This window comes from Trachypithecus francoisi, unplaced genomic scaffold (genome assembly GCF_009764315.1).
Source record: "Trachypithecus francoisi isolate TF-2019V2 unplaced genomic scaffold, Tfra_2.0 Contig01461, whole genome shotgun sequence".
In the NCBI taxonomy this organism is placed as follows: Eukaryota; Metazoa; Chordata; class Mammalia; order Primates; family Cercopithecidae; genus Trachypithecus; species Trachypithecus francoisi.
The window spans coordinates 11,106,093-11,131,360 of record NW_022681433.1 but is presented as its reverse complement, the minus strand read 5'-3'; the positions used below and the strand labels follow the sequence as shown (position 1 = coordinate 11,131,360).

The 25,268-nt window shown below is 40.3% G+C and overlaps 1 protein-coding gene across 6 annotated transcripts in view; it reads left to right on the top strand.

The window, feature by feature from the left end:
• Window positions 1-25,268, top strand: part of FRY (FRY microtubule binding protein) — a 270,718-nt gene that overhangs the window by 219,386 nt on the left and 26,064 nt on the right. For 3 of the 6 annotated variants that reach the window (XR_004443018.1, XR_004443019.1, XR_004443020.1), the window contains exons 49-55: window positions 448-609; window positions 2,825-2,899; window positions 5,173-5,343; window positions 12,785-12,985; window positions 13,479-13,640; window positions 16,651-16,817; window positions 18,447-18,563. Coding sequence is in view for 3 of the 6 variants with exons in the window: in XM_033235758.1 (XP_033091649.1) it covers window positions 448-609; window positions 2,825-2,899; window positions 5,173-5,343; window positions 12,785-12,985; window positions 13,479-13,640; window positions 16,651-16,817; window positions 18,374-18,563 (1,128 nt within the window). In the remaining 3 variants the exon portion in view is untranslated. Of the gene's footprint in view, window positions 1-447; window positions 610-2,824; window positions 2,900-5,172; window positions 5,344-12,784; window positions 12,986-13,478; window positions 13,641-16,650; window positions 16,818-18,373; window positions 18,564-25,268 lie in introns of all 6 variants that reach the window. The other 3 variants (XM_033235758.1, XM_033235737.1, XM_033235748.1) reach the window with 1 other exon arrangement.

The window sequence follows — 25,268 nt, the reverse complement described above, 5'->3', positions numbered from 1 at the left end:
CATTTGAATAACTGAAAAGATATAAATAAGTTAAATACATTTTTAAATAATTGAGAGCATATAAAGACTAATGATGAAAAGTTGGGAGAGGGAAAGGAATTTTGGTCTCTTGTTCTAACTGTAAGAAATTTTTTCAAGTTTAAACAATCGAAAACTGACTATTTGGTTTCCTGCATATTTTGCTTCTCTTTATCAGTGGCTTCTAAAGCATATTAAAGAACAAGCAGTTGCATTTTTCTGCCGCTAAAGAGGGGAGAAAATGTTGAAGATGCAAACTGATTCATAATGTATGCTTGAATGTTGAGAAAATGAGCCCACTTGTAACACTGAACTTCTCTAATCTTCTCTTTAATCAAATAAGCAGCTCTTGGTTGCTTCTAGGGAGAAGGGTTTCATATATCACAAAACTATTGAGACAGAAGAATGTGCTTTTGTCTTCTTTTCAAGACTCCAATCATCGGGAGGCGGTATGATGAGCTCCAGAATTCTTCTGGGCGTGATGGGAAGCCCAGGGCCATGGCCGTCACCCGGAGCACATCTTCCACTTCCTCAGGCTCCAACTCCAACGTCCTTGTTCCTGTGAGCTGGAAAAGGCCCCAGTATTCTCAGGTATGCAATCCTAGACCCACAGCCCTGGGAGGGACTTTAGGGACCTGTTGAGTCCATATGGCTGTGTCATAAGGGATTCCCCCTTTCACCATCGCAAGGTTTCCCATATAGGTCTCAGCACTTCTAGGGATGGGGTCTTGTGGCATTCCAAGGAACCCGTTTTCTATTTGAACAGTTCATTACCTTGAGTTGAAGTCTGACTCTTTGTTGCTTCTATCCATTGGCTCTAGTTCTCTCAAGACTTAGAAAATAAAATCTGGTCTCTTTGACATGGCAGCCCTTCAGACATTTAAAGAAATTCTACCCCTCTGCCACTCTCCTAAATGAGTCCAAACAACACATCCTTAGTTCTCCCAACTAATTCTAGAGCACTTGGACTCCCAAAGGGTTGATAGGGCTGCACACACAAAGACCACCCTGTCTGCTGTCCATAGAACAGGCACCTCAACCATAGTGTCTATGAACAGGCTGAGCCATCCGGATGGCAGAGGGGCAGGGATACTGCTGCCAGATTCTCTGCAGTTCTGTCATCACAGCATAGCAGAGATGCCCTTGAGCTTCCTGTCAAGTAAAACTTCTGCATTATTCAGGGGTCTTCTGTTAACTTGTTACAGAAACCCACTGAAAAATTACCTTATGTGTTAAAGGAACTTATTAACTTACTCATCTTGGCCTCAAGCACAGTTGGCTCCTAGTACACAAATGTCAGAAACTGGATTCTTAGACTCACTCCTTCTTACTGTCCCCACCTTCCCTTCCCAACATCTTGGCCCTTGTTTTCCCCTCCATTGACTTCATTCTCAGGCAGGATTTTTGTATGGGAGGCTCAGATGACCTCTGGCAGCTCCAGGTTTACATGGTCTTTGGCTCTGATGACTTCAGAGCAATAGAGGCCTTTCCTCTTTTGACATCCATAGCAATTCTAGAAAGAGTCTTGCAGGGTATCTGAGGGAGACATTGCCTCACTTAGTGGGAATGGAGCCTTTCCGAGATAAAAAGAAAGACAGTGTTACCCGAAAAAGGTGAAGTGGGTGCTGGGAGGGACAAAGTGGGTGCCCGAGAGGACTCACCTTCTCTCTTAAAGGTTAGGGGAATGGAACATGTAGCATAGTGCTGGCTGCAACAGAGCAGTTTCTCAGTGAGTGTTCAGCTGAAAACTTCATTGGAAGAGAGAAGAAAAATATACAGCCCAAAGTGTCCCTCTACATGGATTCCTTCCCAGAATTATAAAATGACCACTAAGACTTAGGAAAATCATTTAGCAAGTCTTCCGCCATCTCTCAGCCTCAAAGTCCTCCTGTCTCTGACCTTGAGCAGACACCATATTGAGTGTCTGTCCCCTCTATAATTTGGAAAGAAGGATGCAGTGAATTGAGTTCCGGTAAGAAGAAAGATCTAAGAGTGGCATTGGCCTCCTAGCAGTTTCCACATAACAAACTGTAAATCAGATTAAAGGGGGGAGAATCATTTTAAAGAGATTAGGAAGATTGCTTTTAAAATTCTCAACTTACCAATCATTCTGAGACCTGGGTTTTCTGTCACTGGAAAAATGTAATGGTTTATAGAAGAATCCCTATGGTTAAGGGGCTGGAAAATAGGTTTATGAAGGAAAGGAACTGAATCTGTTTAACTTTAGGAAGAAGAAACTAAGAAAGATTTGATATAGCTTAAAAGAAATGAATTTTTTCTTTCTACAGAAAGTATTCTTCTATTTGGAAAAAAGAGACTCATGCTGTAACTTAATAAAGTGTAAGGAAAGCCTTGCTAGTACTGAAAGTTTAACATCATGAGAAAAGATGATCAAAGGAAGTGCTAGATCTCCTTGAAGAACCTAGGGATTGATTTTCACATACACACACATATACGCCCCTTGGGATAATTTAGATCACCACTGTCCAGCAGAAACATAATGTGAGCTTCATTTTACCTTGTCTAACAGTTACCTTTAAAAAAAAAAAAAGGAAAAGCAGGCCAAATTAATTTTAATAATAAATGTTACCTAACCTACTATATTTGAAATATTATTTCAACATGGTTTCAATATTTTACAAGTTTTAATTACAATTTATGTTCTTGTTTCATACTCTTGTGTGTCTGACATCTCAGTTCTGTCTATATGTCAAGTGCTATTGCCCTGTATGGCTAGTGGCTAGAAAATTAGAGCAGATTTGCTCACAGGACCCCATAATGAAACCTGCTTGTGTTTCTTTTCCAGAAGAGAACAAAAGAGAAGTTGGTGCATGTCCTTTCTCTGTGTGGCCAAGAAGTAGGATTGAGCAAAAATCCATCAGTAAGTTCTGTCATGTATCATAGTTATTTTCGTGTCATGTCTCCTTTTTCGTTGGTCTGTTTTTGCCTTTGGTCATATAGTTTAGAGGATTCAACTGTGAATGACAAGTATGATAGCCACCATCTTGAGCAAACCCCTGGACTATTTCTCCCCACACCATGATTTTTAATCACACTAAGTTCAGAAACAATGAAAGATCTTATTGGCTGTTCACTCGTTTGTCTGTGAATACTGTTGCTTTTCATTTTTTTAATTTCTTGGATTTTTTAATAAATATGCCCAAACTTTCTTAGAACATAAATGATAATCTCTGCTGATCACCATGTATGGCATATATGCTCATACCTCTTGGATATAATTTCACTCTCTGTACACACACTTCTTACTCTGATATCCTTATATTACCCACATATAATAAAGATGAAAATAATATGTTTCTTTGCATATAAACTTCCACTGATGTTACAATAAAAAAACTAAAAATAAAAATCATGCCATCAAGCTTTTGAATGAATGGACGATTGAAGTATTATAAGTAAACTTTGGAAGCTTTTATAAAATTTAGAAAAATTTGAATTGTGTATGGGAGTATAACAAAAACAATAGAAGTGTCTGCTGGTTTTACCAGGTATTTTTGTTTCACCTTTATCACAGAATATTTATATTTATGAAAAAGAAATAGCAAACTCAATAATTTCTCAACTAATGTAAGAATTAGTAAACACATTTCTCGGTGGAGCTATATTTAAATTTCAAAGTGGATCCACTAACATAGTTCATGAGCAGGTGAAATATTAGAGGCTCATAAATACTTGCTAAAGTACAAAGTGATATTTCTTATCGTCTGGGAAAGCATGCCAACCAGCTGTCAGCTAAGCTGGGCCTCCATTTTAGTCACTTTTTTGGTGGTATTGATCAGTGGTTTTTCTGCTGCTCCTGTGACAGCATTTAGGACAGAGGGGACAGTGGCAGAGGCAGATAGAGCCTCCTAGCCCACAGCGAAGAGACACAAGTATGTTTTGCCTCTGCAATGCAGCACTGCCAACAAGGCCTACTTCTTATCACCATTGTGGTTGACACTTTCTCTTTCAGACTCATACTGTCTGCTCTGTGCTAAGGCCTTTTCAGCTAGAAATATTTACCTGGAGTACATTACAAGTAAGAGAAGTAGCACTAACTAGAAAAGACAGCCTTCAGCTGAGGAAATCAGAAATCTCATGTCTCTTCTCTCACTGACTAGTTGACTAGTCCTCAGGGCTCTTTATCTCACATACCCATTTGCAATCCCTGTGTAAAACTGTGTGTCAGGTGCTATTATGAGAAGATATCATATGCATCATATACTATTCTTAAACACTAGAGGAAAAAAGTACACTTGAAATCCATTCACTCTTTTTACTTTTGAGAGATGTGTATTGTATTTAAATTCTTATAAATGATTTTGCCTACTTTTCCAGAACAACTAAGACATTATAATCGTTATACAAAGAATACTATTAATTTTCTTTAATATCAATCTATGTTCAGTAGAGGCTGGATAGCAAAACATTTACTCTCATTTACAGTTTATTATATACCAAGCTCTACAAAAATGGCTCAGTGAAAAGAACCTAAACATAGAAGTTAATTTTAAAACATTAACATACTGAAGATTTTAGTAGTAAAAAATGTTTTATTTTGTTTAAATATACAGGAGAGGAATTTAAGTATAAGTTATGGGCTTGGTTACTCACCTACTGTTCTGTGGACAAGTATTGTAATTTTTGGCTTCTGTTTTTTATTTCTTATCAATTGCTGGTTTATCTCGAAAAGGGTTAAATCCTTTGTTCTCACAGTTCATTCTACAATAACATATCTTAGTATCAGTCCTTAAAATATTATTTATATGTATTTGATATATGTGTGTAAATGTGTGTAATTTCTAACCCTAATCAGTTTAGAAACAGTGGAACTTTTTCCTGGCTGCTCCAGTTTACACACACACACACACACACCACACACACACACACACAGGTAGTATACAGTCTTCATCCATTAAGAAGCAACGATGTGATTCTTGAACATTTTCCTGGTGCATGAACTTGCGTCTTTGCCACGAGTTTAATCTGAAGGCACCTGTCCAACATAAATAATAAAAGAACATTCTAAAAATACCCCCTGAAGGAATTAGGTGTGTACTGGAAATACAGTGCTATGAAGAGCCAATTACAATTTTTCGTAGCACAAACAACCAAAGGGAGAACGTTTCTCAGGAGAGGACTCTTGATTCACAGGTGATTTTTTCATCGTGTGGAGATCTGGATCTGCTTGAGCACCAGACAAGCTTGGTGTCTTCTGAGGACGGCGCCCGAGAGCAGGAGAACATGGATGACACAAACAGCGAGCAGCAGTTTAGAGTCTTCAGGGACTTCGACTTCCTAGATGTGGAGCTGGAGGATGGAGAGGTACGGTGTATTCTCTGTAAAAATAATCCCCGCACCCTTTTCCTTGACTAATGAAACTGTTCTTTTTACCTGCTAAATAATGAGTTTTTGTACCAAGATCTTTAATTGGAAAGTTGTAAACTTTATTTTGAATCAACTTATTCAAAGTACAGCAGCTAAACTTTGGCAAAAGTTACCACACCCTTCCTGTCTGAGCCCACGGCAAGAGCTGCCAAGTTATTACTAAATGGCAAAGACCTGAGTTTTAATGACCACACAAAGCCTGTATGTGTGTGTGTAGTCCCAAGCTGGACTTTAAAAAAAAAAAATCACAAAAAATATTTCAGTTCTGAGCCTGTTCACTGGTACCTGAGTAAAATATGCTAAGCATTTATTCATTTCTAATGTGAAGTTTCTCTAATTCAATTCCTTCAAAGCTTGCCTGCTACAACATGAGACCAGAGCCTGAGGGATCCAACATTTTTGTGCTTGATGAAATCATTAGAACTGGAAACAAAATACAATGCACATGAGAGAGCTCTTTGCTCTGCTTAAGTCGGTGGCTGGTATTCTAGACACTGGAGCAGCCGAATTCAAGTCTCAGTGGGCAAATGCAGATTCGTTTATTTTGGATGATAATCATGATCATAAGATACTTTCAGCTATGAATCATGTTTTTGAAAACAGGTATTGAGAGGAGGAGCATCACTTCTTGGTCACCTTCATTTCAGTAACTTAGAGGCATGTTTCACCTGAGAGGCAGTCTTTTGCCTCATGGGATCAAAACTCAGTTCACTTAAGTGAGATTGGATGATGTAAAGGTACCTGGTTCGGAACCTGGCTCATGGTGTTGTCAGCTCATGTTTAACTGCACCAGATTTCCCAAAAGGCTGTCTGCTGGTCTTACAATTGAGAAGGCAGGCCCAGATCCCAAGTTTAGGATTTCCTGCATTAGGTAGGCATCTCCTTACTTAACTACAGATTTGTGGGAAAAGATGCTTCAAGTAGCTTCTTACCTTCCCTAAAAGGATTTTATTACTGACCAATGCGCTTATGTCTAATTGAAGCCAAAGAGCCCTTTGCTTTTGTCCTTCCTGGCCCACTGATGACCCTGGATGTCTGTCCCAGCAGGAGAGAACCGTGTCCTCAGAATAAAGAAGGTGTTCACCAATTCTTTCCCTGGAGAACAAGTTTAGCAGACCCAGTCCTTAAGCAGCATAAAGGCACTACTATAATGCATCCTTAAAGTAACTGCCAGCTTAATTTTCACCTTGAATTGCTTAAGAACCAATAAAAAGTATTGCAGGTTTTTATGATCCATAATAAATGATAGAGAAAGCATTTGCTGAATGCAGTGAGGATTGTTTTAAAAGTCTAAAGCAAAATACAACTGTTTTGAATACTTTCAAAAATGTCTCTGAGCCAGAGCTCAGAGTTCAGCTGGTGTCAAAAGATCAGCTCCCTGATCTGACAGCTGACCTAATGTTTGCTCTTCGGTTAAAAGTCAAGCTTGGACACCTGTTTCCCTCTGGAAGTTACACAAGGGAGGGAAAAAACAGATGAAGCAAGAGAGGGATCATTTCCTGTCTCAGCCACAGAAAAATGTTATGTGAAACAACCTAGCAGGAATGATGTAAAGCGAAGGCATCCGACACAATTTCAGAACAGCTCATCAATTTAGTTTCTATCCAAATAAAGGAAGGAGAAATATGGGATGCCTATTACTTAAAAATAAATATTATACTAATGTTTTTCAGGGACAAGAAGTAAGAAATACTACACCTTTTTTCTGGTCTTCTCTTTATTGTCCTAGACTGCAATAACTAAAAAATCACGGTGATTATTTTATCCTTCATTGTTAAGATTTTATAAGAAACTGGCTAGGTGCAGTGGCTGACACCAATAATGCCAGCACTCTTGGAGGCTGAGGCTAGAGGATCACTTGTGTCCAGGGGTTTAAGACCAGCCTGGGCAACATAGCAAGACCCTGTCTCTACAAAAAATGAAAAATTAGCCGGGTGTGATAGCACATGCCTGTGGTCCCAGCTACTCGGGAGGCTGAGGTGGGAGGATGGCTTGAGCCCAGGAGGTCAAGGCTGCAGTAAGTCGTGATTGCACCACTGCACTCATACTGGGTGACTGAGTAAGACCCCATATCCAAAAAAAAAAAAAATTAGAAGAAGAAACTCACGGGGCTGAGAGTGTACATTTTATCCAAATAAAATAAGGCATTTGAGAATGTTTTGTTACTTCCAATAAAATCACAGTAAGGGATTCTAGCATTCTTGGAGTAGAAGAGTGAAGATGCCTGGACTTCAGAGTCCAACAGCTCCAGGTTTGAATTTCACCTCTGCCACTGACCTTAGCTGTATGACTTAAGCACGGATGCAATTCCTCTTGCTTTCCACTTCTTTGTCTATTAAGTGGGTTTAAGAATACAGGTTGAGCATTCCTCATCTGAAAATTCAAAATCTGAAATCCTCCAAAATTCTAAACTTTTTGAACGCTCACACAACATCACAAGTGAAAGATTCTACAACTGACTTTACGTTACAGGTCATAGTCAAAATGCAGTCAAAACTTTGTTTCATGCACAAAATTATTTTAAAATTGTATAAAATTATCTGCAGGCTATGTATTTAAGGTGTATGTGAAACATAAACAAATTTCATGTTTAGACTTAGGTCCCATCCCCAAGATATCTCATTATGTACGTGCAAATATTTCAACATTTTTTAAAAATCTGAAATCCAAAATACCTCTGGTCCCAAGCATTTTGAATAAGGCATACTCAACCTCTACCTGCCTGTAGAGCTGACATGAGGATAAAATAAAATAACCTATGTATAATGTCTAGCAAAGTGTCAGGCATACAGTTGGCATTGCAAATGTTAGTCTCCTTGTATTGTCATTGGTGAATAATTTTAGTATATCCTCATCTGATAAAATTAGGCATACTTGGCTTTTAGATCAAAACACAGTTGTCAAAAAAAAAGAAAGACAAGTCATTTTGTCATATCTATTCCTTTTCACTGGTCTCAGAAATTACTGAGTGATATCTACAAGAGTTTGCCCTTGAACTTCTTAAAATCTTTAAAAGGTGTTGTGTCTTTGCTATTAATTGCATATCAGCAGTAAGCATCATGATCACAAACACTTTTAGCTTTGTGAACAGGCTCAGGTGATGCCATCTTTATTTCCAGTTGATGACCCTCATTCGTGTTCCCATAACATTTAACAGTTTTTTCACAAATACATATTTAGGTATTCCAAAAAAAAAAGTGTTGAGACCAAAATTGTCACAGAGGTAGACAGTTATTTCAGAAATTGTAGTAATGATTTGTTATCCCAGCTCTATCATCCACAGCCAAGGGATTTGGAATTTCTGATGTTTAATGTTGATTTTTCTTTTTGCAGTTAGTGTATATTTACCTTTTTTTTTAAGGTGCACCTACTGAAGTGTATATTGTTAGCACTGTTAGTTAATGTTGTGTTAACACTAAGAGAAATGTTCTTGAGTATCTTTAATATAATCATTGTAAATAGACCTTTTGTTTGTTTTTCTGTTCATTCAATCTGCTACCCAGGAACTTCAGGTAAGATGATGCTGTTTTTAATTCAAATATGCTAGTAGATGTTTTGCATCTTTGCAGATTTATAACAACATAATTGCTTTTTTCCTCCCTTCCAGAATATATATGCTTATTTGCGTGCATATTTCCATTTAGGTGTGTGATATAAGAGGTATTTTTCTTGGCTGCTCTAGTATGGAAATGTTTTCTAAAATGTAAATACATTTTTAAAACCTTTAGATGCCTAGTTCTGAAAGTTGCATGATTAGCTCTCAGAGAAGTGGAGTTTTCAAATCTGATCTATGGCAATCCTATTATTTCTCATTAAGTGATTGCACAACTGGATGGGTTTTATTGTTAAATTCTTGTATTAAAACTGAAATCGCCAGGTGTGAAGGCTCCCACCTGTAATCCCGGCATTTTGGGAGGCCGAGGTGCCAGATCACTTGAGGTCAGGAGTTCAAGACCAGCCTAGCCAACATGGTAAAACCCTGTCTCTACTAAAAATACAAAATTTAGCCACGCCTGGAGGTGCACACCTGTAATCCCAGCTACTCAGGAGGCTGAGGCAGGAGAATCCCTTGAACCCAAGAGGCAGAGGTTGCAGTGAGCCAAGATCACACCACTGCATTCCAGCCTGGGCAACAGAGCAAGACTCTGTCTCAGAAAAAAAAGTGAAATTAACAATTTGCATCTAACCACATACCATATATACTTTCAGCTGAATCTTTTTTCCTCCCAGAAATTAAAGGCTATCTCTAGCTCTGTGTAGTGACTAGATAACTTTTCATCCAAACCAGGGCCCTTTTGAGAGTAAAAGGGGGTACTAATAATATTTATGCCCAAACAATAGGCATTAAAACCAGGATCATCCTGGACAAAGTAGCCTATGATCAGTCTCTATCTATGTATATCAGACTTACTCTAAGTAGAACATTTCGGGGAGTATATTTTGACCACAGTGTACCCAAATTTCTTCAACAATAATTCTTGTTTGACAGAGTTCCAATATGAAAAAATATGTGTCAAAAAATAGTACTTCTAACATTTCTAGAATGTTTCACCATGAATACTTTCCCATCTTGGTATAAATGCTGAGTGGTTTTTAAGTTTGATAACTGACATATACAGAGTGTTCATCTGGACTGGCCATCCTCTGCAATTTCTCACATGTAGGAAACTGTTTTGACTTTTCGCTTTGTATGTAACATAAAATACAAATCTGACGTTTGGGGGAGAGGAAGGATGGAGGGTGGGTCTCCCACTAGGGCCATGCTGAGAAAGCCTGGTTGAGTTTTAATCACCATGGACTTTAACCAGGGCCAGACTGCAACACTGTTCCATCTCAACCTCTCAGCCACCACCAGGGGAACCATTTCAACTACCTTACCTCTAATGGAGATGCTACATCCTCCAGCAAGATAGCCAAACCTTATTCCTGCAAGAACAGCTTTCCCTGCCTCCCTATTTTCACACCTGATTGGTTCAGGTCTTCACCAGAGCTGCCACCAAACCAGCACTAGCAGTGACCTGTGCCTGGTGTAGCGTTCTGCCACCTGGATGTCTGTATTCCTCTGCAAGCTTATGGTTCTGTCTCAGGTGCAGTGTGGGAGACCTCCAGAATCACAGCCTAAGATAGTTCATCCAACCTTTCCAGTCATTTGGCACGAGAGTCAGTTTTGTGAATTTGTGTTTGTATATTTTTTCCTATAATTTTCACATTCTTCTCTTTTTACTCTGTATAGTTAGTATTCTGATTTTTCTGTATTTTTTTCCTCTTTTACACATTGGATTTTCCTTTTTCTTCCCAGAACTTTTGCTTCTTTCATATATATATTTTTTTATTTTCTCACTGCAATGGCTATTTTTAAAATCCCAGTACAACAGTTAGCCATTTCCATCAGAAAAAAAGAAAAAATTATGTGGTGGTAATTTAGCACAGCAGATACTGGATGTTAGAAACAATATTCTGAGTCTGCGTTCTCTTTTATAATCAAACAGCCCTAAGAGCAATCATAAATATCATATGTGAGGATGAATAATGATAATTTCTGTATCTTATCCAGATTGTGCTTAGGATTTGTACCTCTTGCCTTCTACCGTGAATAGCCCAAGCAGACTTTGGAAAAGCTACACCTCTGTTATATGACAGATCTGTGAGAATGGCAAGCTTGTTTCACTAGGAGACAGACACGACCCTTAAAACAGAGGGAAATCAATAAACGATAATGCTCATAAGTTTAGCAGTAACTCACGTCTCTCATAGTATGTTGTTCACTGAGCTCTCATCAGAAAAAGTTGTTTTATTTTATTTCAATGAACCATCAGGCAGTGTTTCAAATTACCAGTAAATGAAAAGGTTCTGTGCTAGATTTTACCAGATCATTTGTTTAGGTTAAAATTTGCTCGGTCAGCTGAGTAATATTTTTCTTCCTTTATTCCTATCTTAACAGAGAGAAAAATAAAACCCAAATCCATTTCTAGAAAAAAAAAAGTTATGTTAGTCAAATACACTTGTTTAATAACTGATGATTTGTAGAGAAAGTCTGAATGCAACTAAAAGCCTTCTTTAACACTTACATGGCCACTTAAACTAGTTCTCAGTGATTCAAAATATACAAATCAACGTTATTATTTGAGGCCAGGTACAGTGGCTCACGCCTGTAATCTCAGCACTTTGGGAGGCCAAGGCGGGTGGATCACTTGAGGTCAGGAGTTCGAGACCAGCCTGGCAACATGGCAAAACCCAGTCTCTACTAAAAATACAAAAAATTAGCCTCGCGTGGAACCTGGAAGGTGGAGGTTGCAGCAAGCTGAGATCACGCCACTGCACCACTCCAGCCTGGACGACAGCAAGACTGTCTCAAAAGAAGGAAAAAAAAAACAGTAATAGGCTGGGCGCGGTGGCTCACGCCTGTAATCCTAGCACTTTGGGAGGCCGGGGTGAGTGGATCACGAGGTCAGGTAATCAAGACCAGTTTGGCCAACACAGTGAAACTGTCTCTACTAAAAATACAGAAAATTATCTGGGTGTGGTGGCGCGTGCCTGTAATCCCAGCTACTCAGGAGGCTGAGGCAGGAGGATGGTGTGAACTGGGAGATGGAGGTTACAGTGAGCCGAGATGGTGCTGTTGCTCTCCAGCCCAGGCGACAGTGCAAGACTCCATCTCAAATAATAATAATAATAATAATAATAATAATAATAATATTTGGTACCGAGCCCAGGAAATTAACAATTTTCTACACTGGGACAATTATTTAAAGAATAACCTAAAGCAAAAGTTAAGGTGTTGCCGCTCTGGCCTCTGCATAGTGCATGATCCATCAGACTTTGCCCATCTGCTCTGATAGTCTTTAACTCTGCATTGTGTCTGTGAAAACCGCTGTGGCAGAAATAGGCTGGAATGTTTACCTAATGCTCTTCCACTAAATACCCAAAGGATTCTGGAATGTGCTACAAGCATAGCGCCTACATTTTTCTCCTTCTGAAAACAGTTCTAAACAGGGGCTGGCCTCAGGGCGGTGGGAGCGGGTGACACCTCTTTTGAAGTTTTCATACTAACGGTCTCTTTCCTACAGATTTTTGAAAACACAGATCATTGGTAGTGTTTACCAAAATCAAGGTTTTAAAAAATGTAATTATTACCCACCATGCCAAAGAAAAGTATGTCATCACTTCTACCTATGACTTTACATGAGTTTACATGAAAATAGTGTGCTTTTACTCCCTTTCACATCGGGTAAACAAACGTTTTGATACCAAAGTAGATGAGGGCCTGAGAGTTAATAATGACCATATTTGTTCCTAAGCTATGACTAATTGAATGTGTGAACATGTGAGTGCAAGAGGATTTTGGCATAAAAAAAACTGGCCGATGGTGTGATTTCAGGGTGAGAGTATGGACAATTTCAACTGGGGAGTGCGCAGACGTTCTCTGGACAGCCTGGACAAGTGTGATATGCAGATTCTGGAGGAGCGCCAACTGTCAGGAAGCACTCCCAGCCTGAATAAAATGAACCATGAGGACTCCGATGAGTCATCTGAGGAGGAGGACCTCACAGCCAGCCAGATCCTGGAGCACTCAGACCTAGTAAGTAGCAGCTCTCCCACTCTAGGAATTGGGAGGCTTATTTTTTGTAACTAATGCAGGAGTAGAGTTTCCAGTTGCAGCCAAGGAAACTTTGCACAGCTGCTGAACTAAAATCGGAACTGTCAGGTGGTGTCTAATGGGTTCTAACTGGCAAAGTCTTCTCTGTAGGTTGCAGATGGAAACAAAGACTGGGGTCCATGTGATTCACCCTGAAAGCCACCAGATCTGTTAAGGCCTAGATTTTTCACAAATACTTTTATGATTCTGGAATCTTGTTAAAAATTCCCCAGATCTCTAAAGTGTGGAGATATGACAGACATTTTGATGTGATTATCTGAAAGTGCCTGGATTACTAACTGCTATGTTTAAGGTCCAAAAATGGTGAAATGTGGAAGTTTAGAAATTAAGATGTATTAACCAACAACTAGAGAACTGGAGCTTTTAAAGAAAGAGAACTTCACACTATGTTTAATTTCCTTTCCTTTTTAAACAGATCATGACTCTCTCCCCCTCTGAAGAGACGAATCCCATGGAGCTGCTCACCACAGCCTGTGACTCAACCCCTGCAGACCCTCATTCCTTTAACACCAGAATGTCCAGCTTTGATGCTTCCTTGCCTGATCTGAATAATCTGCAGATTTCTGAGGGTTCAAAGGTGAAGAAATTTTAACAATGATGATTTGTACTTCGCTGAAAACACTTAAAAAAAAAAAAAGCACTTCCAATTTTCTGAGAATTCTTAAGGGGTCTCAAGTAGAAAGACTATCTTTATCTTTTTCTTTCTCTCTTTTTTAAAATAATAGAAGTTTGTACACCTGAGCCTCTGTTTTGAAGTTGTTTTACCCCCACAAACTTGAGCAGCCATCTTCTTCTCGGCTGAAAGACTTGATTTGAGGTCTTTCTAAAATGAGACATTTTGCATGAACACTGCTGGTGGATGGCAAAACCAGTGGTGTATGTCTGAGATCGCTGTGACTGGGAAACTGCTGGTCTTTGTCATGAATTTTATAAAACAAGATACTAAGTGAGGTGTGGGTGTATGCATGTATTTGGGGAAATTTTTTCCTATGTAGGAAACAATTACACAATTTGTACATTAATTCAGTGCTTGCCTTTTGGCATACTATCAGAATTTTTAATGTCGATCACAGTCTTATGCCAGATTCGCACAAAACTCTTCTCTTCAGAGACTGTGAGGAGAAAAGTAACTAATGGATGTAATTATCTTAATTTTTTAAAATCTAACAGTGTGTATTTCATTTAAAGTTTATTTTATTAAAATGTCCTGAAAACCATCCACTTGCATGCTTTGCCCACATCTATGCCCATCAGTATAGAATTGTGTTTCCTTTTAGTAGAAATACCAAAATAATCAATTGCAGTTAAGACAGAGTCAAGCACTCTCTATCATGAGTTTGGTTACAGTTGTGCAAGTTCAAAAGAAAAAATAAAATTGAAAAAAATTTATAAAAATATATTCCTTCCAACACTTCTAATGGAAAAATATAATATTGGCTATTCTATATTCTCTGATAGTGTAGTAAAAATAGATCAGAAAGCTAGGAAAATCTATGTGCTTTAAACCGAGGGCAATCACCAAATTATAATTACCTAAAAATATTGAAGCTTAAATAGTAATTATTTCTAAATTTGCCTCATTGCAGAGGTACTACAATCAGGATTCTTGGAATTAGCAGAGTTCTTTATTAGCTGAAAGAAAAAAGCCCAGAAAGAAAAGTTGTCTAAGTTAGAATTCTAAGATTATGAAATTAAATTTCATAGAAAAAACATAACAAAGTATATGTGAAGTTATTAGCATTTGATATTTCTCAATGTCAATATGGTCATTTTCTCCACTTTTCTATTTTGAATGCTAAAAACATATAGATTTCTCATAGAAAGTACTACCTAAGGCTGGGCGCTTTGGCTCACACCTGTAATCCTGGCACTTTGGGAGGCCGAGGTAGGTGGATCACGAGGTCAGGAGTTCAAGACCAGCCTGGCCAAGATGGTGAAACCCTGTCTCTACTAAAAATACAAAAAAATTAACTGGGCTTGGTGGCGGGTGCCTATAATCCCAGCTACTCAAGAGGTTGAGGCAGAGAATTGCTTGAACCCAGGAGGTGGAGGTTGCAGGTAGCTGAGATCACACCACTGCACTCCAGCCTGGGCAACAGAGCGAGACTCGGTCTCAAAAAAAAAAAAAGAAAAAAAGAAAAGTAATACCTAAGTAATAAATCTCATCCTATCAAGGAAAAGTCAAGTCCCATTTCTGAAGAGCTATCCCTGTTTTTCACATAAGTTGCATTTCTGCAATGTTTGATATTATCTATGATATTAGAGAAAATAAAAGGTATTTTAATAAGAACTCATTCGTTCTCTAATGGATTAAGTGTATGTACACTAATAACCTAGACCAGGAACCAGTGGCCAGCCTCGTTGGCAGCACTGTAGTTTTAAAAAGCAGATATGGATCAACATCTCAAACTCAGTATTTACCAGCAATTCCTCCAAAGACATGAGATATCTTATTTCCCTAATATATTTTTACCATTCCTGGTAATTTTCCCTATTAATTCTAGAGTCAAAGTATAATATATATTTTTTAAATATGTATTTACACACTGAATGAGTGAACAGATGTTAACTCGAGATAAAGCTCTAATTCATATACACTTGTATTTTGCCTTGCTTTTGTTTTGTTTTAAGAAAATGACTCACTGTAACATGTACATCTTTCTTCCTCCCCCTTCTGATCTGTAATCCAGTTGCCTTCCTTCCTCTCCTAAAGAACAATCAGTCCTCCTTTTTCCCCTGGCCCAGGCCCAAACCCAACCTCTTTTTCCATTTTACTTGCTATGTCTCTTTCCTGCCTCTCACTGATCCTGGTTCTGCCTGCCCTAGAGCCCTTTCATTGTACTGTTCATTCCACATTTTGTAGTCAGATGAGAACAGATACTCATATCTGTTATCTTTAGGGGGTATTCTCAAGGGTAAAGCATACATGCAAATGGATCTTAGAGCATCCCCTATATGGAAAGACCAAGCAACCCAGCAGGCTTAGGGAAGGACTCTGGATCACTTGTGCACACCACAGGTATCCTGGGCATCTACTGTGCCAGACTCTGATGATTCTACATTCCATTGGTAAAGGGGTTCTATATTAGAGAATTAACTCTGGATAGGCTTACTTTAGAAGGCTGGGTTTGGACAATGGAAGGAGTTCTGAATCCTAAAGCAGTGTTTCTTGTCCCAGCTCCAACTCTGATTATGGACCTGATATTAGACAAGTCCCTTTCCCACATGGAACATTGTTTCCTCATCTGCAAAATGTGGAGGTTGGACTGGAGGTCTTGATGGTCTTTTCCAGGTTGAGCGTTCATACCCTATAAGCATGGGCCAAGTATGAAAATCTATTGGGAGCCCCTTTGGGGACTGTTATGGAAGAGATTGAAAAGAAAATAAAGAATGAACAGTACTTCAGAGAATTCCTGAGTCTGGCCTAGAAATAGACTGTACTATAGCTAGAAAACAAATGTCCCCATTTCTATCACCATCAGCATTTCCGTCTCTCTTATTTGTTCCTTAGTTGTCCTGTTTGTTCCAGGTTGTCCTGTATGTATTCTTACACATTGGGGGATTCTTTTGTCTTTTTATTCTTCCAGGGTGAAGCTGTTCGTGAGGAGGAGGACACCACTGTGCATGAGGATGATCTTTCTAGTTCCATCAATGAACTTCCAGCAGCTTTTGAATGCAGCGACAGCTTTAGCCTGGACATGACTGAGGGGGAAGAAAAAGGCAATCGGGCCCTGGACCAGTTTACCCTGGCGAGGTAATGGAGCCCTTGGCTGATGTGAGTGGTGTGAATGTGCATGGTACATTGTGTGGCATTCACACTCAAGTTAAGTGTCACCCTTGCACTGCTGGGACATCCTAATGAAGGAGTCCAAAGTGACATGTATCATGGCGGGCTCTCAGCTGAGTTAGAGTCATCCAGTCCCGTTATAGGGCCTCATGTGGAATGAAGAAGGGACACTTACATATGAGTTCATAAGGCCAGAAAGCAACATAAAAAGCAAAGGAAGAGCCTGGGAACATGGTCCAGACCTTGGAAGCTTTGAAGATAAGCAAGACTTGGCAAGCCTTGGAAAGAAGCTCTTTCCATTTGGAGTTAAAACACTGGAACAAGAGGCTCTTTATACAGTAAATACCTACTCTTTAAGTGGGTGTCTTTTGGCCTGGTGGCTGATATTTCTGAGACTAGTGAGATATAGAAACAGAAAAAAAAATGTGAAGAGAAATAGATAAAAACATCAGAGGTTAGACTAATCCAGCATCTAGAATAAATCACAAATAGTAATGCTACAGATCTACTTCAGGAGAAGAAACTTGAGATCCTAAAATTACTCTTCTGAAAGTTGAAAATAAGAACTAAGTCAAAGCTTCTGATATGCTAGACAAAGGCCTTCTGTTATAGTAAGCAATGTCTGTCCATCAAAGAAAAAGGTTAAGGTAATACCTAGAGAAGAATTTGACCTTTCATTTTTGATTCATTATCTCTTCTCTCTTCCTGCCTCTCTGTCTCTCTTTCCCTACGTATCTCTGGTTTCCTTGTCTCCCTCCACCTTTGTCTTCCAGGCATTTGTGCATATACATTTATTAATACTCTCCCTCCAGAAAGGAAAAATTAGAAGATTCAAAATTTATATAATTTTTCATAATGAAAAATGAAGAATGAAACTGCCAAAGCATAGGACTGTGGTTTACTTTGGGGCATGGCCTCTGTGAAAGTGAGAGGCATTGCTGAAGGCTAAAAGAGGTACCAAGTCTATAGAAAGGGAATCAGAAATGGAGGAATCACAGAAATTCTAGAGGTGCAAATTCTATGTCCTTGAATCATGAAGGAATCTCAGTGACCTCTTGCCAGGCGCGGTGGCTCACACCTGTAATCCTACCACTTTGGGAGGCCGAGCTGGGTGGATCACTTGAGGCCAGGAGTTCAAGACCAGCTGGCCAACATGGTGAAATACTGTCTCTACTAAAAATACAAAAATTAGCTGGTCATGGTAGCACATGCCTGTAGTCCCAGCTACTCTGGTGACTGGGGCACAAGAATTGCTCGAACCTACAAGGCAGAAGTTGCAGTGAGCCGAGATCATGCCACTGCACTCCAGCCTGGGCAACAGAGCGAGACTCAAAACAAACAAACACACCAAAAAGAATCACAGTGACTGCTGAGTGAAAGCCAAGACCCCAAAGCAACTTCAAAAGGAAGAGTGGGTAGAATAGCTACCTCATTTTGCTGACTCTCAGGGTGAGAATGTATAAAACCCAGTATAGGATGAGAAGGACATCACTTCTTGACACAGTCGTTTTCATTTTTTCCAGCTTTGGAGAAGGTGACAGGGGAGTCTCTCCCCCTCCCTCACCCTTCTTCTCAGCCATCCTTGCCGCCTTTCAGCCCGCAGCCTGCGACGATGCCGAGGAGGCCTGGCGCAGCCACATCAACCAGCTTATGTGCGACTCAGATGGCTCCTGTGCTGTGTATACATTTCACGTGTTCTCCTCCTTGTTTAAGGTATGTGTGCTCACTGAAAGCGCAGAGGACTCAGTTTCTAAGGGGAGCCAGGTAGCTTCGAATTTAAGGAGAGGTTGTTCTTTTGTTCTGGGGTTATACTGCTGTATTTTCTCTTCCAGACACCCCTAAATTTCCTCTGACTTTAAAATTTCTCCTATTTACCCTTAGTCTCATCATCCTTCTCAACATGGTATTGGTGATTTAGGCTGCCATGAAGTACCTTTCATTCCTGCCTTTCTTCGTGTTACTGACATCACCAGTCTTCAGCAGCCATGACATCGGGACCATTAAAAGAATCTTCTGCCAGGCCTATCCTCCATCCTACCCCCCTTTACCTCTCTTTTGTTTTTATTATTTTTATCTTTCCTTTCCTTGTCTTTTCTCATTTTCCCACTCTATGAATTCCTTAATATGCCAGCCATAGCTATGAACACTTGCTTACTCCCTTGAGTTGCTTTTGAACAGATGAAAAGTCATTCTTGCTGTTGTAGCAGGTTGCTGTGCACTGCAGATTTCGTTTTATGAAATGGGAAAATGCCGCCTACTTGGTAGCCCTTAAGAATCAGGCCAGTCTAACAACTGCGTCTCCCGCGTGTACCACAGCCCCACTGTCCATAGTGTCTGTGCAAACGGTAATCAATGTCCCTGCCTCCAGAAGGGTGCAGTACCACACTTGGCAAGCAGAGTGCAGGTGGGATTTCAACCCCACTTCCAATCCCTCAGCCAGACACCCTAGCATCTTGCACACACCGCTCTCTGTGGCAGTCTCGTGTGGACACCTGAAATCTCGCTTGTTACCTCATAACATAATTACAATGACTGCTTCCCATTAACTCCTCTATGCGTCTTTCTGTAAACCTGTATCCTCCAAATTTCATCAGATAATTGGCAGGAGCAGGAGGCAGCAAAAGAAACATGCCTTGCTGTGAAGAAACACCAGAGCTCTTTGAAGGCCATTGCAGTTAACTAGAACTATGTCTGAGCTTGAAGCAGATACTGACTGTGAAAATGGCAGTGCTGGGAATAATGAGGCCTGGAAGCTACGAAGATGAGGTTCTAGGGGAAGATTTGTTGATGTAGAAACATGGTTACCAATATTCTAGTTAAAGAGAAAGTTAGTTTAAATATATATGTGTGGCCGGGCGCGGTGGCTCAAGCCTGTAATCCCAGCACTTTGGGAGGCCGAGACGGGCGGATCACGAGGTCAGGAGATCGAGACCATCCTGGCTAACACGGTGAAACCCCGTCTCTACTAAAAATACAAAAACTAGCCGGGTGAGGTGGCGGGCGCCTGTAGTCCCAGCTACTTGGGAGGCTGAGGCAGGAGAATGGTGTAAACCCGGGAGGCGGAGCTTGCAGTGAGCTGAGATCCGGCCACTGCACTCCAGCCTGGGCGACAGAGCGAGACTCCGCCTCAAAAAATAAATAAATAAATATATATATATGTGTGTGTGTGTGTGTGTATATACACATATACTAATCTATATATAGAGATTTTATATATAGAGAGAGAGAGATTAGTATTTCTTTTTTTTAAATGCCTAGAAAATAATGAAAATTATACACCAGAATGTCATTGTGTCTTCTCAGGGTAATGAAATTTGGAGTGTTTTTTATTTCCTTATTTTCTTTTTATTTTTGGGGGGGGTGGGGAGACAGGGTCTTGTTCTGTCACCCATGCTGGAGTGCAGTAGCATGATCTCAGCTCACTCCACCTCCCAGGTTCAAGCGATTCTCCTGCCTCAGCCTCCCGAGTAGCTGGGATTACAGGCATGAGCCACCGTGCCTGGCCAATTTCCTGTTTTTCTATAATAAAAAACGCTTTTCTTTCAGCGTTTTCTTAAGCATATTTTTTCATAACTCATTAGACAGAACTCCCATGGATAATATAAGGGGAAAAAATGGAAAGGAACTATCTAGTTCCAGATTTGAATAGACTTGAATTTTGGATGAATGACCAGACAGAACAGTTAGAATCTAGTTAAACTTATGTAACTGTTGAGTTCTGTACATCATGACTATATCATGGGAGAGGGATAATAATTTAGTTGGACTGAGAGAAGAGGCGCTTAAATCACCTACAGGAGGAGCCATGGCCGAAGGGAAAGGCAGGAAAATAAGGAATGATATATCTAAAGTGCAAAACTGAAATTATGTCCCTCTTAAATGGGTTGTTAAGAAGTCTTGGGGAGTAGGAGACCCCACAGCTAAATCTGCCTTAAAATATAATTTCAACATTTCAGTAGCCAGTGTCCCTTGACCTCGGTTCTGCTCTGAGGTCAATGGCATTGCAGCAGGTTGCTGTACATTGTAATTTCTTTTTATGGTATGGGAAAGTGACTCCTACTTAGTAACCCTTAAGAATCAGGCCAATCAGCCAGGCACAGTGGCTGATGCCTGTAATTCCAACACTTTGGGAGGCCGAGGTGGGAGGACCACCTGAGGTCAGGAATTCGAGACCAGCCTGGTCAACATGGTGAAACCCTGTCTCAACTAAAAATACAAAATTAGCCGGGCATGGTGGCACATGCCTATAATCCCAGCTATTCGGGAGGCTGAGGCAGGAGAATCACTTGAACCTGGGAGGCAGAGGTTGCAGTGAGCTGAGATCACACCACTGCATTCCAGCCTGGGCAACAAAGTGAGACTCTGTCTCCATTAAAAAAACAAACAAACAAACAAAAAAGATTACTTATTAATCTGTTATTCTAGTGAGCAGAAGGTTAGGCAAAACTGAAATAATCTATTTTAAATAATTTCAAATTCAGGATGACATATTTTTAGCTAACATAAAAGTGAACTCTGTTTTTGAGCCTGGAGGCCCTTCTTATAATCCATTTTTGGAGAATTATATACCAGTAGTGCAGATAGCTACTTGGACTAGTTAACTTGGAGTCTTACTTGTAGTGCTCTTTCAACTTCTTCAATTTACTCTAAGTGGAAACCTAGTAGAAACTTGAATGGGCACATTAATGTCATGTCTGAGATTAACCTGGGCTGGAGGAGAGGTTAGATTTAAGACAGAAAACAATTGGCTGCTAAAAGATAAGAATTCTAGAAATACTTTGAACATTAAGCCAGATTGAAAATTTAAAGCAAACTACTAGAAAGCTACTATTTGAGGTAAATTTAATGTTAAGGATTGAGAGGCAAAGCAACTTATTATATTTTTCTAAAAGCTTTTCTTTTTTTTTTTTTTTTTGAGATGGAGTTTCACTCTTGTTGCCCAGGCTGGAGTGCAATGGCACAATCTCAGCTCACTGCAACCTCCACCTCCCAGATTCAAGCGATTGTCCTGCCTCAGCCTCCTGAGCAGCTGGGTTTATAGGCATGCACCACCACGCCCGGCTAATTTTGTATTTTTAGTAAAGAAGAGGTTTCACCATGTTGGCCAGGCTGGTCTTGAACTCCTGATTTCAGGTGATCCACCTGCCTTGGCTTCCCAAAGTGCTGGGATTACAGGCGTGAGCCACCATGCCCAGCCTCTAAAAGCTGTTTTTAAAGAACGATTAATAATATATATTTAAGTGTGGCTGTTGTGGGTCATTTTTATTAGAGTTATTGGATTATTCGTGCTCAGTTTGACAGTCCTGCATAATACTTTCTCTCTGCCTGGAACGGTCACCTCCCCTTGTCCCTGGGCTGCACTCCCAGTTACATTCAAAGCTCTCGACTGGGTGTCACTTCAGTGAGTAAAGCCTTCCATTACTCTCTCCCTGCCCCTGGCATCTCGGGATTTTGCGCTTGCATCCGTTACACTTATGACTCTATATGGTAATAACTTGTTTAGGTGTCTGTCTGCCATGAAGAGGGCAGGTAAACAGTGCCTTGCTCGCCTTGATTTCTGACAGTTTCTAACATACACTAGGTGCTTAGTAAATGTAGGAAGAATAAATGGAAACCTTCAACACACAGCTTCTAACTTCATGTCAGTAGACCAGCAGGTTCATTACCAAGACTGACAGGTCAGCCATGGCCCACAGCTGCAGCCACCATTCAGCCTGACTTCCTCTCCCACCTACCCAGGTATGCAGGTAGCATAAGGAAGACAGAAGGGAGGCCCTGTCTACACCCTCTACCTGCCTGGTACCTGGCAGCCCGCCAGTTGAGATGCTGATGAGGCATAAAGAGAAAAGAGTTGTATGGGATGGTGATTTCTTGGTGGAAAAAGAGTACAGTGAAGTCAGACTAGCCTTTGAAATTAAACCTGCCGAGGTTCAAATTCCAGTTCTGGCCACTTACTAGCCTTCTAGGCCTGCAGACAGTCCTTACGTTCTCCAAGCCTCAGTGTCCTCCATGGTACAATAGAAGTGAAAACAGTGTCTATGAGTTTTATCTTTCAAAGACTACTTATGAGAGCTCACATGGAGAAACAGCTCAAGCCGTGCATGTAGCAGGCCGTCAGCACAGGCTGGCTGCTCCCATTTGGCTGCTCTTCCTCATGGTCATTAGCATGTCCTTTGTGGCCCTGGCCCCACCACAGAGTCTGGATCTTCTGGTGAGAGCCCAGAAGTAACTGACTGCCCACCACAGAGAGTTCTGCAGCCCTGGCACGCCGTGAGCCACCTCCACTGGGGACTCTCTAGCCACTTCTGAGAGAATACTCAGATTGCAGGAGAGAGACTAAAGAGAACAAAGCTAACTCCCAAGTGATAAAACTGGCTATAGGAGTGAAAGGCCTCAGATGTCCCATCCAGTGTCCTTGCAGAAGATGACCCCTTCCCCTGAGAGGGGCTGATGTGCCATTTGTTGTCTCGTAACAGTTAACTCTCAAGGATCTTTCGCCACTCCAGCAGCAAGGCAGTGGGTTCAGGTTTCACAGCATCCACTGTCCAGAGAGCAACGCAGTTGTGGAGAGAGGGCGAAGAAAGTACTAAAAATTAAAATGCAAATGAGCTGGAAGGTGAGGACAGGCATGGGCCCTGGGGGGACTCATTTGGATTTGAATTTCTTTTTCATCAGTGTATTAAATCAATCACCCTATGGAGCTTATCTGCAGTAATAATAATACAATAATTTTAAAAAATGCATACCTCCTATTTTGCTTTTTAATATTACATTTATACTTAAGAATTTTCTCAACCCTGATCAGATTCTATATGAAAATAATACTTGAGGCAAAATAGGCATTACTAAAATATGCTGGAAATGAAATACGTTAGGCCTGCTTTCTGCCTGTTATGAATCATTTGTCACTTCCTTACAATGTCTGTTTACTGTTTCCCAACATTTCCCTGTAAGTGTGAAGATAATGTTTCCGTGCTTGGTTGGATTTTGGAAGAGGTAGGGAGGAGGTAATTGTGAAAATAATTTGGTTTTAAAAACAAGGAAGTGGTTTCTGTCGGTCCAGTGTGGACATTTTTCCAAGTGTCTCCGTCATCATATTTTCTTCTTGTTGCTCATGAGAATATCATCATCATGTGTCACATAATGTCACCAAATTATATAACGTGTGATGGAATTCACAAGAAAACAAAACTGAATTTATATCCCCTAAATATCACTGACTTTATATGTGGCTCTGAAGTTCCCTGACAGACCTAGTCTTCTCTGTATAAGAAAAAGTAAGCCAGGATCTTACCTTATCCTTAGGTAACAAGGAAAGAACTCCACACTATTTGGGGACCTGAATCCTAATCCCAGCTCTGCCACTCAACTAGCTATGCAATGGTAGCCATGGAATTTCGGTTTCTTTCAGCTCTAACATTGTTAGTTTTGGGTCTTTTATTTAATTGATATAAAACCAACTTAACACCACAGAGATGGGAGTATGTTACACATTCTACCAAGATTCTCAGATACATTAAATAAATTTAAAAATACATAATATGCAATATGGTTGGCATTTTTCAAATATAACTTACAAAGAACCAAAAGCCTACTATTGTTTAGGGGACATGCTAATTTCCCCTTAACAGGACAGATCGTGTTTTTCATGGATTAGGTTTGACAACCCAAAAAGCAGTAATATCATTGGGGAAAGCCAATGTGTAAGGACTGGAATTCTTTTGTTGTTGTTGTTAAATAGTTTGTTCTTTTGTTAATGACATTGTATAGGCTGGGTACGGCGGCTCATGCCTGTAATCCTAGCACTTTGAGAGGCTGAGGCAGGAGGATTGCTTGAGCCCAGGAGTTGGAGACCAGCCTGGGCAACATAGCAAGACCCCTTCTCTACAAAAAAAAAAAAAAAAACATTTTAAAAATCAGCTGGGTATGGTAGCACACACCTATGGTGCCAGCTACCTGAGAGGCTAAGATGAGCTGATTGCTTGAGCCCAGGAGTTTAAGGCTGCAGTGAGCCATGTTTGTGCCACTGCGCTCCAGCCTGAGTGACAGAGCAAGACCCTGTCTCAAAAACAAAACAAAAAACACTGTTTGCTAGAAGGTCAGGGGGGTAAAAGTGTTTTTTGTTTGTTTGTTTTTGTTGGATTTTTTTTTTTTTTTTTGAGATGGAGTCTTTCTCTGTTACTCAGCCTGGAGTGCAGTGGTGCGATCTCGGCTCACTGCAACCTCCACCTCCCAGGTTTAAGCAATTCTTCTGCCTCAGCCTACCAAGCAGCTGAGATTACAGGCGCACACCACCATGCCCAGCTAATTTTTTTGTATTTTTTTTTTTTTAGTAGGGATGGGGTTTCACCGTGTTGGCCAGGCAGGTTTTGAACTCCTGACCTTGTGATCCTCCTGCCTCAGCCTCCCAAAAAAGTG